Genomic DNA, 13,685 nt, shown 5'->3' with positions numbered 1-13,685 from the left:
GACACTCTGTCTCAAGGTAGGACCCGAACTTCTGCCATCTTTTGTGCGGGGCTGTGCTTTGTGCTCGAGTCTGGGCGACGTCCCCGCTGCCCGGCTGGGGGTAGAAAAGGCAGTGGGTGCCCCCGGTAAAGGGGGGGTATGGAGTGTGGGGAGAGAGCCTGTGGTCTCTGAGTTCCTGTGTTTCCACTAGAAGTGCCCCGCATCATGTGCTCGGTGTTAGATACGAGCTGAGACAGCCACAGAAGTTCACACCGATGTCTGGGCGCACATCGCTTGGGGCCGCCTTCAGTGCGCTGAGAGTGTGTTTAGAGCCTAGAGGAGGGGGTAGGAGCAGCAACGTGTCTGACACCCAAGTCACTTATTTACAGATCTGTTGTTGGGGGAATTGTATCCGGGCTTAGGGGGGTATATATGGATTGGGGAGGTCAGAATGTTCCTAAAATGCAGCATTTCTGCTGTTAAGTTGTTTGATGGAGGGAGTGATGTTCCACTTCCAGGAGACTTCAGTGTGTGCCCAGAATGATCGTCTCTGTGCGTTAGATCCGTTTGGTGGCGGGGGGTCACTCGGACCAATGGAACTCGAGAAAGGGGCATGTTGTGCCAGTTTTCAAGATTTCGTGCTTCCCTTATTGTGCGGGTGCCAGGCTCGGGCGGGCTCCCTAGAAGAGGCCCCATGAGGGTCCAGCGGTCAGTCCTGGTTCTCCGAGGCAGTTCGGGTCTTTGATATTGCCTCCCCGCTTCCTGTGTCTTTTGGGTGGGAGGAGGCGAGGTGGCAGGCCACGACAGGGTCTGAAACAGAGCGGTGTTGCCTTTACACGTGAAACTTTGCATCTCTTTTGCACGGCGATCACTGATGGGATAGGAGATGGAGTCAACGTTTGCTTTTGTAATTTGTTCACTTGTAATTTTCTCCTCATGTATCACTACTGTTGCTATTGTGAAGCGCTCGGACACCTTCGGGTAAAGTCCGCGCTATATAAAAACGCATAAAAAAAGGAAATAAAAAAACCCAGAAAAAAACACTGCTGATATTCCCCCACCGGTGTCGCCGGCACAGGTGTGGCGTCCTGCATGCGGCCTACAAGGAGGAACGCTAGAAGCCAGCTGCGCTGCATTAAAGGTACATGCAGATCGGAGACCTCAGTCCGGCCTACTCCCTGGGTGCAGGCCGCTCCAGGTCCGTGCCCAAGCTGCACCCAGTCAGGAAGTGGCAACTGCCCCAGAGCAGCAAGCGGCCCCTCCCCTACCTAAAGGAGTGAGCAATCCCAGGAGTCTGGAGCAACTGCGGGAACAAGGTGTGGGAGAGTATCCTTAGCGTCCAGGGAGAGGTAGTGAATTTACCCACCGGAGTGCGCACAGCCCCCGGATACAAGCAGTTGCATATAGCCTTCCGCGCCCGGTAGGGGCACCTGCATCCCCAGCCAGCGCAGCCAAGGCGTCCGAAGCAGCAGTGGCCATAAACCGCAGCTTCAGCAGGTCGCAGAACCTGCGCTTCCTGGAGAGTAACAGCACCGTGGAGGTGAAGAGTAAGGTGAGTGGGTTCAGCTCTCAATTGCACTGAGGTACTGGTACTCTCTTTCCGTGCAGCTCCTGCAGTCTGGAGACTGGAGGCTGCGGTGTAAATTATACCTGGGAATCCCTGGAATGTCAGGTGCCGGGGCATCTAGTACCAGCTCTCTTTCCCCACTTTGGACCTAACCCCTTCCATATGCGCCTCTGTGACAGGACACAGCAGAGCTGGAGACTAAGATCTCAACATTCTGTATGTTTCTACATTGTTATTTGCAAAGTATCAGTTTGCTTGATAAAGTTCATTGAATAGTGGGGTCTGGCCATATTTGTTACTTGCTTGTGTTCCTGGAGTACACGGTTTCTCAATTTCATTTTGCACAACATAGGCTGTTGCTCAAACATGGAACAGAAGATTGATTGGTGGATATACTTGCCTTTTGTCCACAACCCATTTCTTTGTTAGTAGCTCCGGCCGCTTTACTAAGTCACTTTTTTTGGGTATACTAAGTCTACAGATTTACAATTCACTGTTGTTGCTGTAGGATGAGCGTGTGGGTGGCGGTGGTGTTACCAGTCTCAGTTCGCAAGTCACTGCTGTCTGTGCATCCTCTGCACTGTGAAACATTTGCATCGCTGTACTTGCATGTATGGGAATCTGCTGTTTGGTTCAGGTTTAAGTCTTATGTCCCTCACACAAAATTACCACAAACACAATCCATTTAAGATGGAATCGATCCTGTATTCTAACTTTTTTCACCGCCTCTCACGGCCCACATCAGTGTTAGTTTTCACACGCTGTATTCTTATGGCTCTGGCTATTACTTTCCCAAACAAATTTAATGCAATACTAGTGCATTGCCCGCCTTGTGTAACATGCTGGTGCATTGCAGGAAGGTGTCATATGTTCTCCATTCAGAGTAGGCACGTTTAATGTTTACTTTAGGGACGTCTGGTAGATGCACTTGTGTGTGTGTGTGTGTGTGTGTGACCCCGTGTGTGAGAAGGCTATGCACAAGGTATTGGATGGCATGGATACTTGTGGCATTGTCCCTTGTTTAGTGTGTGTATATGTGAGGGTGCGCACATGGCACCTGACTGTGTGAGTAGGACGTGCAAAGGGTTATGAGGGTTGCATCTGTTGTGTGCTATGTGAGAGGGTGTGCACATGGCACTAGACGGTGTGAGGAAGCGTGCAAAGTGTTGTTGGGGTTGTATCACTTATTTGATGTATTAGAGGATGTTTCACACAGCACTGGTTGGAGTGAGTAGGACATGCAGCTGGTTCTGGAGGCTCTATACCCAGTGCTTAATTTGATCCAGTGGTTTCCAGTGCTTGACATGGGCACTTAATTTATCAACACCGGCACATCTGACAGTCTGCAACATGGCAGCGCTCATTGTCTAATTTAGAGATGAGCACACGTTGTTTCTTATTTCAATAGAGCAGACCTTAGAAATAACTAATACCTGCCACCCAAGCCACTCTTACAGTTGTGGAGACCCGGAATAGTCCTAATTGTCTCACTTGTAAGAGCGTGGTGGTTAGTAATTGCGTTGGTACTGTCACTGAAAGAGCAGGCAGGGGCAATGGGAGGTGCAAGCTGCAGTGGCCTCCTGATGAAGGCCCTGGCACTTACTTATTTAACAAATTTAGCACCGTCTATCCCTCATCTGGCGCGTGAGAGGGTGTGCACAGGGTGCCCTATGGTGAGTTTTTGAGGCTTTGCCCCTCGTCTGGTGTGTGTGTGCGCAGGTCACTAGATGGAGTAGGTCAATGAAAGGGTTATGAGGGCTGTACCCCAGGTCTAGTGTGCGCGCAAAGTGCACTGGCTATTGTGAACTGGGCACGTATGGGGTTTTGAAGGCTGTATCCCTTGTTGGGTATGTAAGAGGGTGTGCACAGGGTACTGGAAGATGTGAGGGGCTGTACACAAGCTTCTGGGGGGCTGTACTCCTCCTCTGGTGATGGGGAGGGTGTGCACATGGCTTTAGATGGTGTGAGGAGGCTTTGCAGAGAGTTCTGGATGGCGTGTTGCTCACCTGTTGATTTGATTTGGGTATTAAGGTGGTACTGGGTGGTGTGAAGGCATGCATTGCAGACACATCTGGAGGATGTACGTAGAGCGTATCCATTGTGTAGGCTGCGAGAGTAAGCTATTGGCATTGTAAATGACAAAATGCCATTTATTTATCTGTTTTCAAAACCAACTCAAATAAAAATGTTGTCATTAACAATGCCAATAGCTCAGAAAGGGCAGAAAGGGGGCGGCAGGGCAGTGCAGGGGAGGGAAAGAAGGAAGGAGGAGGGCAGAAAGAAGGGGAGAGGAGGAGGCCACGAGAGGGAGACAGACAGGGGAGGTTGGAATGAATTGCTCGTCTTGCCAGCTGGAAGGCTCGGCTCCCTGAAAGTTTTCATGGTGTCCTTTCGCTTGTCTTCTATCGGAGCGGACCCTCAAGGTGACTTCTGGCCCGCCCCACCGGCTCCGCGGCAGTGCACACGCCCCTTAGCCCCGGCACCGACCTGCCAGTCGGGCTCCCCGGATGTGGCTCGAGCGCTGTGCCCGGCTTCCCACCTGCTCTCCCGGGTCCGAAGGCGCCTCAAAGCCTTGTTCATCTAGGCTGCATCACATTGTTGCCAGGCTTCAAACCTCCGATTGCCACAAGTCTTACTGTATTTAACCAGCTTGTCTTGCTTTTGCCCAGTTCTTCTCTTAGATACTTTATTCTCTGCGTGGGTTTATTTCGGGTGACGGGCGCTGCTGCGTATCTCCCCTCGTAGCTTGGACCAGCCCGTGGGTTGCAGGTTATATATTTTTTTAATAGAATTTCTATTCTGACTGCCACCGACCCTCCGTTTTCTTTAAACTGGATTTATTTCAAAGATTTCCGGTGGAATGCACGTTCGCTAATCGCCACCCTCAGGCCCTGGCACGGAGCGTCCCAGGGAGTGCCCGGACCTCCTCGTCGCTTCAGTGGCTATCAGTCTGGGGCAGGAAGGCTGGCTGCAGTGCTATGGAGTGCTAGAGAGTGCCTAGGGAGTGCTAGAGAGTGCAGAGTGCCTAGGGAGTGCTAGAGAGTGCAGAGTGACTAGGGAGTGCTAGAGAGTGCAGAGTGACTAGTGAGTGCTAGGGAGTGCTAGAGAGTGCAGAGTGACTAGGGAGTGCTAGAGAGTGCAGAGTGACTAGGGAGTGCTAGAGAATGCAGAGTGACTAGTGAGTGCTAGGGAGTGCTAGGGACTGCAGAGAGACTGCTAGGGAGTGCTAGGGAGTGCAGAGTGACTGCAGAATGCTAGGGAGTGCAGAGTGGCTGCCGAGATTAACCTAATGGCAATGTAAATGACAATGCCATTTATTTATCTGTTTTCAAAACCAACACATAAATACAAATTTTGTCATTTACAATGCCAATAGCTCTAACTTTTCCAAAGGCGAAACCATTGCATTGTAAATGCTTGTTGTAAGAGCGAAGAATCTTTCTGTTCTGAAGTTTCCCATAAATATTTGGTTAAAAACATTCAAGGGCTTCAATGGAACCTGACGTTCCTCCTGCTTTTTAAGAAACTGTTCACGCAAAAATATTGTGATGAGGGATCACTTGAAAGTTGTGCAAGAGCCTCTGGTACATTAAGTACCAGTTCTCTTATGACAACAAAGGAGGGCAGTTTGGATATCTAGGGATGAATCAGAAGATGATGGAAGTTGTGCAAGGAGTGGGGGGTCAATTTGCTAAATTTATTAATGCTAGTAAATGCTTGGTGCTCAAGTACTCTACATAGGTTGAAGTAACTTTTTTTTTGTTTCAGTGGCTACTTTGGTTTTCTCAACTTTTTCCTGATTAAAACAAAGAGCTCTTAGCACATGGATTTAGATACCTGGGTAGACTATGTAGTGACTCGTAGTCTCGGGATCAGGGAGCAATGAACTTTGCAGATTCTTCACTACTTCTGGTCTCTGAAATAGGATCTTTAAGAAGGTTCAGTGAGAGAGCCTTGGTGTGCACTGGGGAGGCCTAGTGGGGAAGTCCAGTAATTATTACTTCCACGCGTTGGCATTGGGCTCAATTTTTCCTTCCTAGTCGCAGCAATGTCAAGTAACTGTATCCTCCAACAAGCATCCATGATTTGTGAAAATGAGGTGTTCGGGTGTCGCTTGTAAGGGTGAGGCAGGAAAGCCCAATGCCTACATCAGACTTTCCAAGCCTCTCCTTAAAGGCACAATGCACTTCATTTCCTGGCTGAATTGCCTAGTAGTGTTTCCGAATAAATTAGGTGGCAGATCCATCGTTTCGTAGCACACCCACCACCCATCTTCTATAAAACGTGTTTGGCGTGTAGTAAAGAAGCAGTCACAAACCCAGGCCGGAAGCAGACTTTACAGGGAAAAGCTCATATAATGTTGCCAATCTGCATTGAACCACTGTAGATCCAGTCTCTGGGTGTGAGCAAGTGTGCATTAGAATTCACAGATCATGAAATCTCTTTGGTTGTTTTTTTTATATAACCTATCCCTATCAGTAATACTCATGTGTGTATAGAGATTCTACTTACTAATAGCTTCTATGCCACTAAATAATCAAATATACATTTCAAGTAGGCCTGGGCGGTAAATTTTGTTACACTCGTGGAAATTGCGATATTTTGACATTTTCGCGTTCCGCAGAGAGCACGAAAATGTAAAAACTTTCGTAATCTACCACGAAACAGAAGTTTTTTCTTGTTGGCGCTTTAAAAATGTGTTCTTGCGCACGCGGTAGCGACTTACCGGGTCCCTGCATTCGCCGATGAGTTTTCCTATCCGTTCATGTGCGCCAGGAGATGTTGGATTGTTAGTAACCGGTCACGCTATCGCGAACACGTCATTCGACCCGGAAGAGGAAATCAGCATCGCAAGCAAGATGGCCACGCCCATTACTGACCGCATGGGCATGTTAGAGGTACATTTTCCAGCAAGCACGCAAAAACACATAGCGAACGGGCGGGAAAAGCAATCTTCGCATCTTCGTGAAAGTTCCGCATGCTCGCGGAGATGTTGCGCAATTTCGCTATAGTTTGCGAAAGTCCATTTTGCAAATTCCGCCCACCCCTATTTCCAAGTCCACTTGTTGCTGCCTTACACATTTGCCAGGGTTGCCAAAATGTAAGGAGCTTTTATTTTTTGTCTTCAAAAACTGTTACAGTTAAAACAGAGAGAGATTTCCAGATTCCCTTCAGTGTTATATGATGGCATGCAGAGCTGTTCATGAAACTATCAAATGTCGTAATGCGTAATATACATGGCAGTGTGTGGACGGGCAGATGTATAAAAATAGCATGACCCCCCAGAGCTGTTGCATCCTGTATACTGGGCTGAGGGAGTGATTCCATTCACACTGTGCTACTCATGCAAAGCTATTGATTTGTAAATTCTGGCAGAACTGTGCAACAAATTTAGCTACTGTAATTTATCCGGTGTGAATATGGAATTTAAAGAGGATGCGTTCCTCCCAAACTCTCAGATACTCGCGTTTTACAAGGCACGATTCCTGCCATGTACTAGTTCGAAAGCACTCCCATGAAAAACAGGAGAGAATCTTCTATCAGTGTCTTGTGAGACACAAACTGTAGGAAAGTAGAATCTGCTTATGGTTACCCCCACTTTATGCTTGATGTCTCACTGTTTTTGACTAGTCTGGCTTGGATCCTGCTAATCAGGACCCCAGCCTATCTGCTTTCTCCATGAAATAGAGCTATATGTACTTTGGTACACTCCAGATTGGATACTGGGTTACCCTTGTAAGTCCCTAGTATATGGTACACCATGTACCCAGGGCATAGGTACCCCTGAGGCCTCCCATGGGTTGAAACATGTATAATGCCACCCATGAGAGGTCTAGCAAAATGGAACTCTAGGTCTGCTACTGCAGCCTGTGTAAGATGGTGTTTGCACCACTTACTTTAGATATAGTTTCTTTATATCTAATGGTCACTACACTTAAAACTTATAAGTCACCCCTATAGCAGGCCTCATCAATCCTGAAAGCAGGGTGCTGGGTTTATGTGAGAGGGAGCCCCTGCATGAGCAGGGCCTCTCTGCATTCCTCTAAGACCATTCTCCTGGGTTGTCTGTGACTCAGCCGGACATATAAGTAGAGGTGCTGTAAGAGCGGGACTCAGAAATGGAAGCAAACGAGTTTTTGTGGCTGTACTATTTATTTTCAAGAGCAAAGTATCAGTACAAGTCTTTCTGGTATAACCCCTACGGGGTGACCGGCTCCTCTCTCGGCGAGTCTTTCGGATGACGCCCTCCTCCTTCCGTCGGACGGGGCTCCTCCTTCTGTTCGGCTCCGGAGGCTCCGTGGCGTCCGCTCTCGCCCAGGACCGGGGGAGAACAAACAAAATGAGGCAAACGTAAGTATTCTAGCTGAGCTGCTTTTTAGCACAACGTGACAGGGAAGAGTGAGGGACGTGTGTGGTACCCCAGGTGCACTCGAGCTAGCTGGACGTGTGATTGGGAAGGTGAGGATGAGTGAGAAGGGGAGAGGGGGGGGGCCAAGACGATATATACAGCGGGAATTTTAAGGCCGGCTTCGCCCTTTCCGCCACCACCCCAGGAAGCGTTCACGCACCTCTGTTAGCCGTACCCCTCCTGGCGTACGGCTGGGCGGAGCGCTGGGTTGGCCTCCGGGCGCTGCTGATTCAGATGGAAGTCGGTCCGTTCTCTCAGCGGTCTCCTCGGCTTCCCCGGGGTCTCGCGGCTCCAGTCTCCGTCCTTGTCTCCCGATCCACTCTAGGTCCAGGTCGCTCTCCGCACTTCTCCGCTCGTCTCCGTTCTTCCACTCTTCCGCTTTGCTTCCCGCCTCTCCTCTCTCCTTCACGCTGACCGCTCCTCCGGTGTAATAACACACCTGGGTGCTGTCAAGGCCGTCCTCAAGTACCTGGCTAGGCTCCTCCCCCAACATACTTCGTGTCCACTTAAAGGGCCCCCAGTCCTCTTCATCCTCTTCGTCGGGGCTGTGTCTCTCTGGGTCCGACCACACGGGGTCCTGCTGCGGCTGGGGAAACAAGAGGGGGGGGTCACATGTAATTACTTGGGAGCCCTCCTCGGGGCATGTTTGATGGCCCCCGTTACAGGTGCATTATGAAATGAAATGAAATTAAATGAGGGCATTTGTAAAGCGCACAGCTACCTCACTCGAGGTGTCCCGGCGCTGTCCGTATACCGCTTAGGAACCCTTCCTGGCTTTATCCCTGTGAAATGTCCACTCCTGGGCATCCCCAAGGTGAAGCCAGGCATCCCAGCGCTGTCGGGGCCGCTGTGGAGATTAAGCAAGCTATTGCCCAGAGTTGCAGAGTGGGACCCATGATTAGAATAGGCACCGAGGCGAGAATTATCAGGTCCGGGGAAATTGAGCCCAGGACCCGCCGAGGCAGGTATTGAACCCTCGTCCCAGACCAGACCTCTGCATCAGGGTCTGCCGCTCTAACCATTGAGCCACACTTCTCTACGTGTTATAACCTCGCTGTAAATGCTATCTCAAATGGCTGCGTAGAAAACATATCGTGTTTGGTATCAAACATCTTGGAATCATACCTCCCACATCAGTAACTGGTGTGGGAGGTATGATTCCACCCTTCTGAAGTGACGGTCTACCCGGTGCCAGCCTTCTCGACCCGGACAGCACAAAATGGATGCTGCAGGCCAGAGACACATTTCTGCCCTCCTGCTGCTGAGCCACGCTCGAGCAGAAGAAGACCGCACAATAGGCATCCTGTGACAGGGAAGTGTGACCACCTCCCATACAGGAGTTAGTGTATTGGGGCTTTGTAAGTGCACTCTGAGAGTGTTTGAAGTCTGCACTGTGGGCACATTTGGTGTCCCTTTGCATAGTCCAGCTCAAACCGGTACTGGGAGACATTGGCTCCTGCTCTGGCGCGAAATTGGACAAAAGACATGGGTGTAGTCACCCCCTCTGTCCTGCCCCTCCCCTAGGAAGGTCCCCTGAATCTGTCCAACCCTCTCCCGTGGGTATAAAATGGGTTACCTGGCTACAGGACATTAGATTTTACGTGGACAAGATTCTGCAAGAAGAAACCACTCACCTTCGACCGTCTGGACACCTTGAACTTCGCTGGACCTCGACTGGGCTTGACTGCGTCCCCTTTTCCACCTGAAGCCGAGTTAGTGCTGTGACTCCAAACAAACTCCGTGCAGGACCTGTGGAGCAATTAAGACAACAGAAGAATCTCCCTTGGAGTGAAGGAGTCACTCCCCTGCTTCGCAGGCACCTAAAAGCAACTGACCGGTAGCTGCTCCTGAGCTCCTGCAGACTCCGAAGATTTCAGCAACACAGGAGGTGTGTTCCTGAAGGTCCCTAAGGTTAATCTGCCCTCTCACCGAGTTTGAGGCCAGTATCCCTCGTGGGGGCGGCTTAACCCAAACCCCTGGGCACCGCGTCCATTTGCAAGTGCATATGCTTGTTGCCGATTCCTGAGCTTGTGCATTAGACTCCGTGTAGTTAGCGCAGACCCTGAGCAGTATTTGCACCAAAAAACTCCGGCCTCCTCGCACCGAGTGCTCCTTGGGCTGGTGCTTTGCAATCTTGCTCGAGGTCCCCTCGCGACTCCTGGTCCTTCAGCCTATGGGTCCCCCTGAGGGTCACCTTGATTGTTCTTGGGCTTTCCGGTTTGCTCCCAACGTACCCTGACTCCCCATTGCTTGTTTAGTCCCCTGGAACTTGCTGGTCCACACCGTAACCTGTTTGTCCTTCCTGCGTGTGTTGCTGTTGCCAAGGCTTCTTGGTGCTCCCGCCGGACACTGACCCCTCAGCACTCGACATCCTTCATGGGACAGCTCACCTCCAGCTCCTGGTCATCCACGACGCCTCCGGGACCTCGTGGCTGCAGAGTCAAGCATCCCCTATTCGCACCTGTAGCACACGACATCGGTGGGCATTCTTCTACCAACCCACTGATCATTCTGAAGTGACCCAGACTCTGTCCCCTCTGCTTTCAGGTTCCTCTCATCCAGAATCCAGGCTTGAATTCCACCGGACCCTTTTCACCTTCACAGCATCAGTGCTTCTTCACTTCCTTCCATAGAGAACGACGAGAGTTTCCGATGCCACTTCAGACCTATGCAACCTGCTCCGATGGGATGGGTAACTCTGATACTACGATATCCACGGGTGGGGTGGCTCTTTAAACTCTTAAGTTCAGAAGGGTTTGCTCGAAGTCCTCCTAGAAGGGTCCTTAAATGTTACGTTTGCAACCTCGACTTTCCCATAGAGTTGTACGGAGCATGCGGTCGTGTTTCCTCACTGCACACGTCCTTTGTGGGTCTCCTGTGTCCTCATCTTGGGTATTTCCTTGGGGTCCCAGCAATTCTACGTGCACTAGGCACGGTGTCTAGTCAAGTTGTGATTGTTATACCACTATTTTAGTATATGGTTCGGTCCCCCTCTGGAGCCCGCTGTGTATTGGGCTACTTACAACTGTTCTATTGATCCAGTATTGGGTGCTTTGTGTTCTATCCTCGTGTAGAGGATAGTAGAACGTGTTATATTAACAAATACATGTTTTTATATAACTACTTTGGGGTTCTCCTTCATTTAGTAATTAAGGAGGTGATATTCTGGTTAAAACAAGCTTCTTTACATTCCTTCAAGATTACGCCTGAAGGCTGCTCTCCATAGCTACCACTAGGATAGCTTTCATAAAGGTTATCTTTGACCTCATACATCATAAGGGTCGTGTGGATTGGTACAGGGTGCCCACTTAAATTAGTGGACAGCATATACCAAGCCACCTTCTCACACAAACTGCTTTGGAATTTTTGGTGGAGACTGTTACTTGCATTGCTTAGCTTTGGTCAATCTGTATTTAAATGTTCAAACTTCTATTTAGAAATGGTATTTATGTGGGATTCCTTTCAACTCTCTTTCCCTTTGTGAATGGTTTTATTTTACTCATGTGAAGAGGATATATATTTAGTTGGCACGAGTACTTTTGCTATTATTTTTTTCCAAAGAAAATCCGCCCATGTGTCTTTACTGCAATTTGTTGATTATTATCTGCTTCAGTATTTTACACTTTTGTTTCTTGCCCTCTAGAATTCAGTCGCCGGTGGTGTGTCCTCGAAGAAGGTATCCTTAGCTACTATGAAAGCGACCGGAGCCCGACTCCCAATGGAGAGATCAAGATGTCCGAGATTGTATGCCTAGTTGTCAACCCAGCAGACACTCATGGGTGAGTCTGTCGATGCTGTATATATAGTCTTGGTTTACGCACTCAATGTTCTGGGAATGGCCACAGGTTGTATTGAAGCCTTTTCTCATCTGCTTGTTGAGTTTAAATAGAGTTGGGAAAAACTTTGATCTAACATCAGGGACTATTGTATTGTTGGTTGAACAGTAATTCTGAACACTGCTTCTGATTTAAAAACAATTAGATACCCAGAAATGTTCAGAACTCTCAAAACCTTATCCAGGAAATCATAAACTGCCATATGCATTCGGGAAAATATAAATGCTATGTATTCAAAACTTTGAAGGACAGAAGATGACGGATAGGTGTAACACAGAACCTTTGCAAAGTTGTGAAGTATTTCTTCTGCAAACTTTTTGGTGCATGTTTTAAATGTTGTAAGGCTAAAATATGTAACCTTAGAAAATTTGAGAAATAAAATCTAACTAAGTTATGCTTAGCAGAGAAGAATTTCAGCATGCTTCCACTTCTACAAGTCTTCAAGAATCTTGTTGCAATTTTGTCTGAAATGTATTTTTCAAATTTACACAACTCTGCATTCTTCCTAAAGTGGAAAAGTTTACAACCTTTGCAAAAGTTCATGCGGGGAAATTGAATTTTATTCATCCTTAGTGTCAGAGTCACTTGTAAGAACCTGCTTAATAATAATCAGGAAAAATAAGCTTTGATTTTTTTTTCCCAAGCACACTCATCCTCACTCACATTGTACTGACTGAATGTACTGGCTTGACTAATACTTTGCTTTTCAAATTGGTCTTTCTACATTTTGCCTTTCACCTGTTCATTCTGTCTTTATCTCAGTTATTTGGTCTTCTTTCTAAGTTTCCCTGCTCCCCGGAGCCCTGATTTCCTCTTCTCTTGCCTCTCTCCTCTACTTGTTGTTTTCTGCTCGTCTCCATTTCTCTCTGTGTACACTGCTTCAAAGTGTATAGACAGCATCCCTTATTTGTTCCTTTGTCCCACCCCAGTTGGTTGTCCCTCTCTGATCCCTTCTGACACATTTTGCTTTTGTGCTTTCTCTTATCTTATTCCTAAACTCTGGCGTGCACTTTCGGTTGTTGTTCACACCACACCTGTCCTCTACTTCTTATGCTATAGTTGTTCTCCATCTTTTTAACTTGACTTTTCTCATGATGTAATCCTTTCTTTTTGCACGTTACCCTTGTGCTTTATTTCTGTAACTGTGCAAAGTACTTCTACAAAAGTGCTTTGTACATGAAGTGAAAGAAGCATGCTGTTCTTCAGCTAGAGGAGTTGTGGAAAATAGAGGCTCTGCTCTTTCTGTGAAATTTACCATCAAAACCTCACTCTATCGATGTTCATCACTGCTTGACCAAGTAACAACCATGGACAACTATGGTCCTCATAGAAAGAAACTCAGTCAATCGATGGCCATCACTGCATGACCAAGCAGCCATGGAGAACTATGGTACTCACAGAAAGAAACTCAGTCAATTGATGATCATCACTGCGTGACCAAGTACCAGCCATGGGGAACTATGGTCATCACAGAAAGAAACTCAGTCAATCGATGATGGTCATCACTGCGCAACCAAGTACTAGCCATGGAGAACTATGGTCCTCACAGAAAGAAACTCAGTCAATCGATGATGGTCATCACTGCGCGACCAAGTACCAGCCATGGAGAACTATGGTACTCACTGAAAGAAACTCAGTCAATCGATGGTCATCACTGCGTGTCCAAGTGCCAGCCATGGAGGTCCTCACAAGAAGAAACTCAGTCAATCAATGATGGTCATCACTGCGCGACCAAGTACCAGCCATGGAGAACTATGGCACTCACTGAAAGAAACTCAGTCAATCGATGTTCATTACTACGTGACCAAGTACCAGCCATTGCGAACTATGGTACTCACTGAAAGAAACTCAGTCAATTGATGGTCATCACTGCCTGACCAAGTACCAGCCATAG

General features: G+C 48.3%; 1 protein-coding gene across 13 annotated transcripts in view; it reads left to right on the top strand.

Annotated features, from left to right (window-relative positions):
* The window catches only part of ARAP1 (ArfGAP with RhoGAP domain, ankyrin repeat and PH domain 1), an 800,765-nt gene that overhangs the window by 655,230 nt on the left and 131,850 nt on the right, over window positions 1-13,685 (top strand). For all 13 annotated transcript variants that reach the window (XM_078658604.1, XM_078658609.1, XM_078658605.1 and 10 more), the window contains one exon: window positions 11,599-11,734. In XM_078658604.1, the coding sequence (XP_078514730.1) occupies window positions 11,599-11,734 (136 nt within the window). The remainder of the gene's footprint in view (window positions 1-11,598; window positions 11,735-13,685) is intronic.

This window comes from Lissotriton helveticus, chromosome 8, assembly GCF_964261635.1.
Source record: "Lissotriton helveticus chromosome 8, aLisHel1.1, whole genome shotgun sequence".
In the NCBI taxonomy this organism is placed as follows: Eukaryota; Metazoa; Chordata; class Amphibia; order Caudata; family Salamandridae; genus Lissotriton; species Lissotriton helveticus.
The sequence above is the reverse complement of the archived record's forward strand: the minus strand, read 5'-3'. Positions and strand labels throughout refer to the sequence as shown.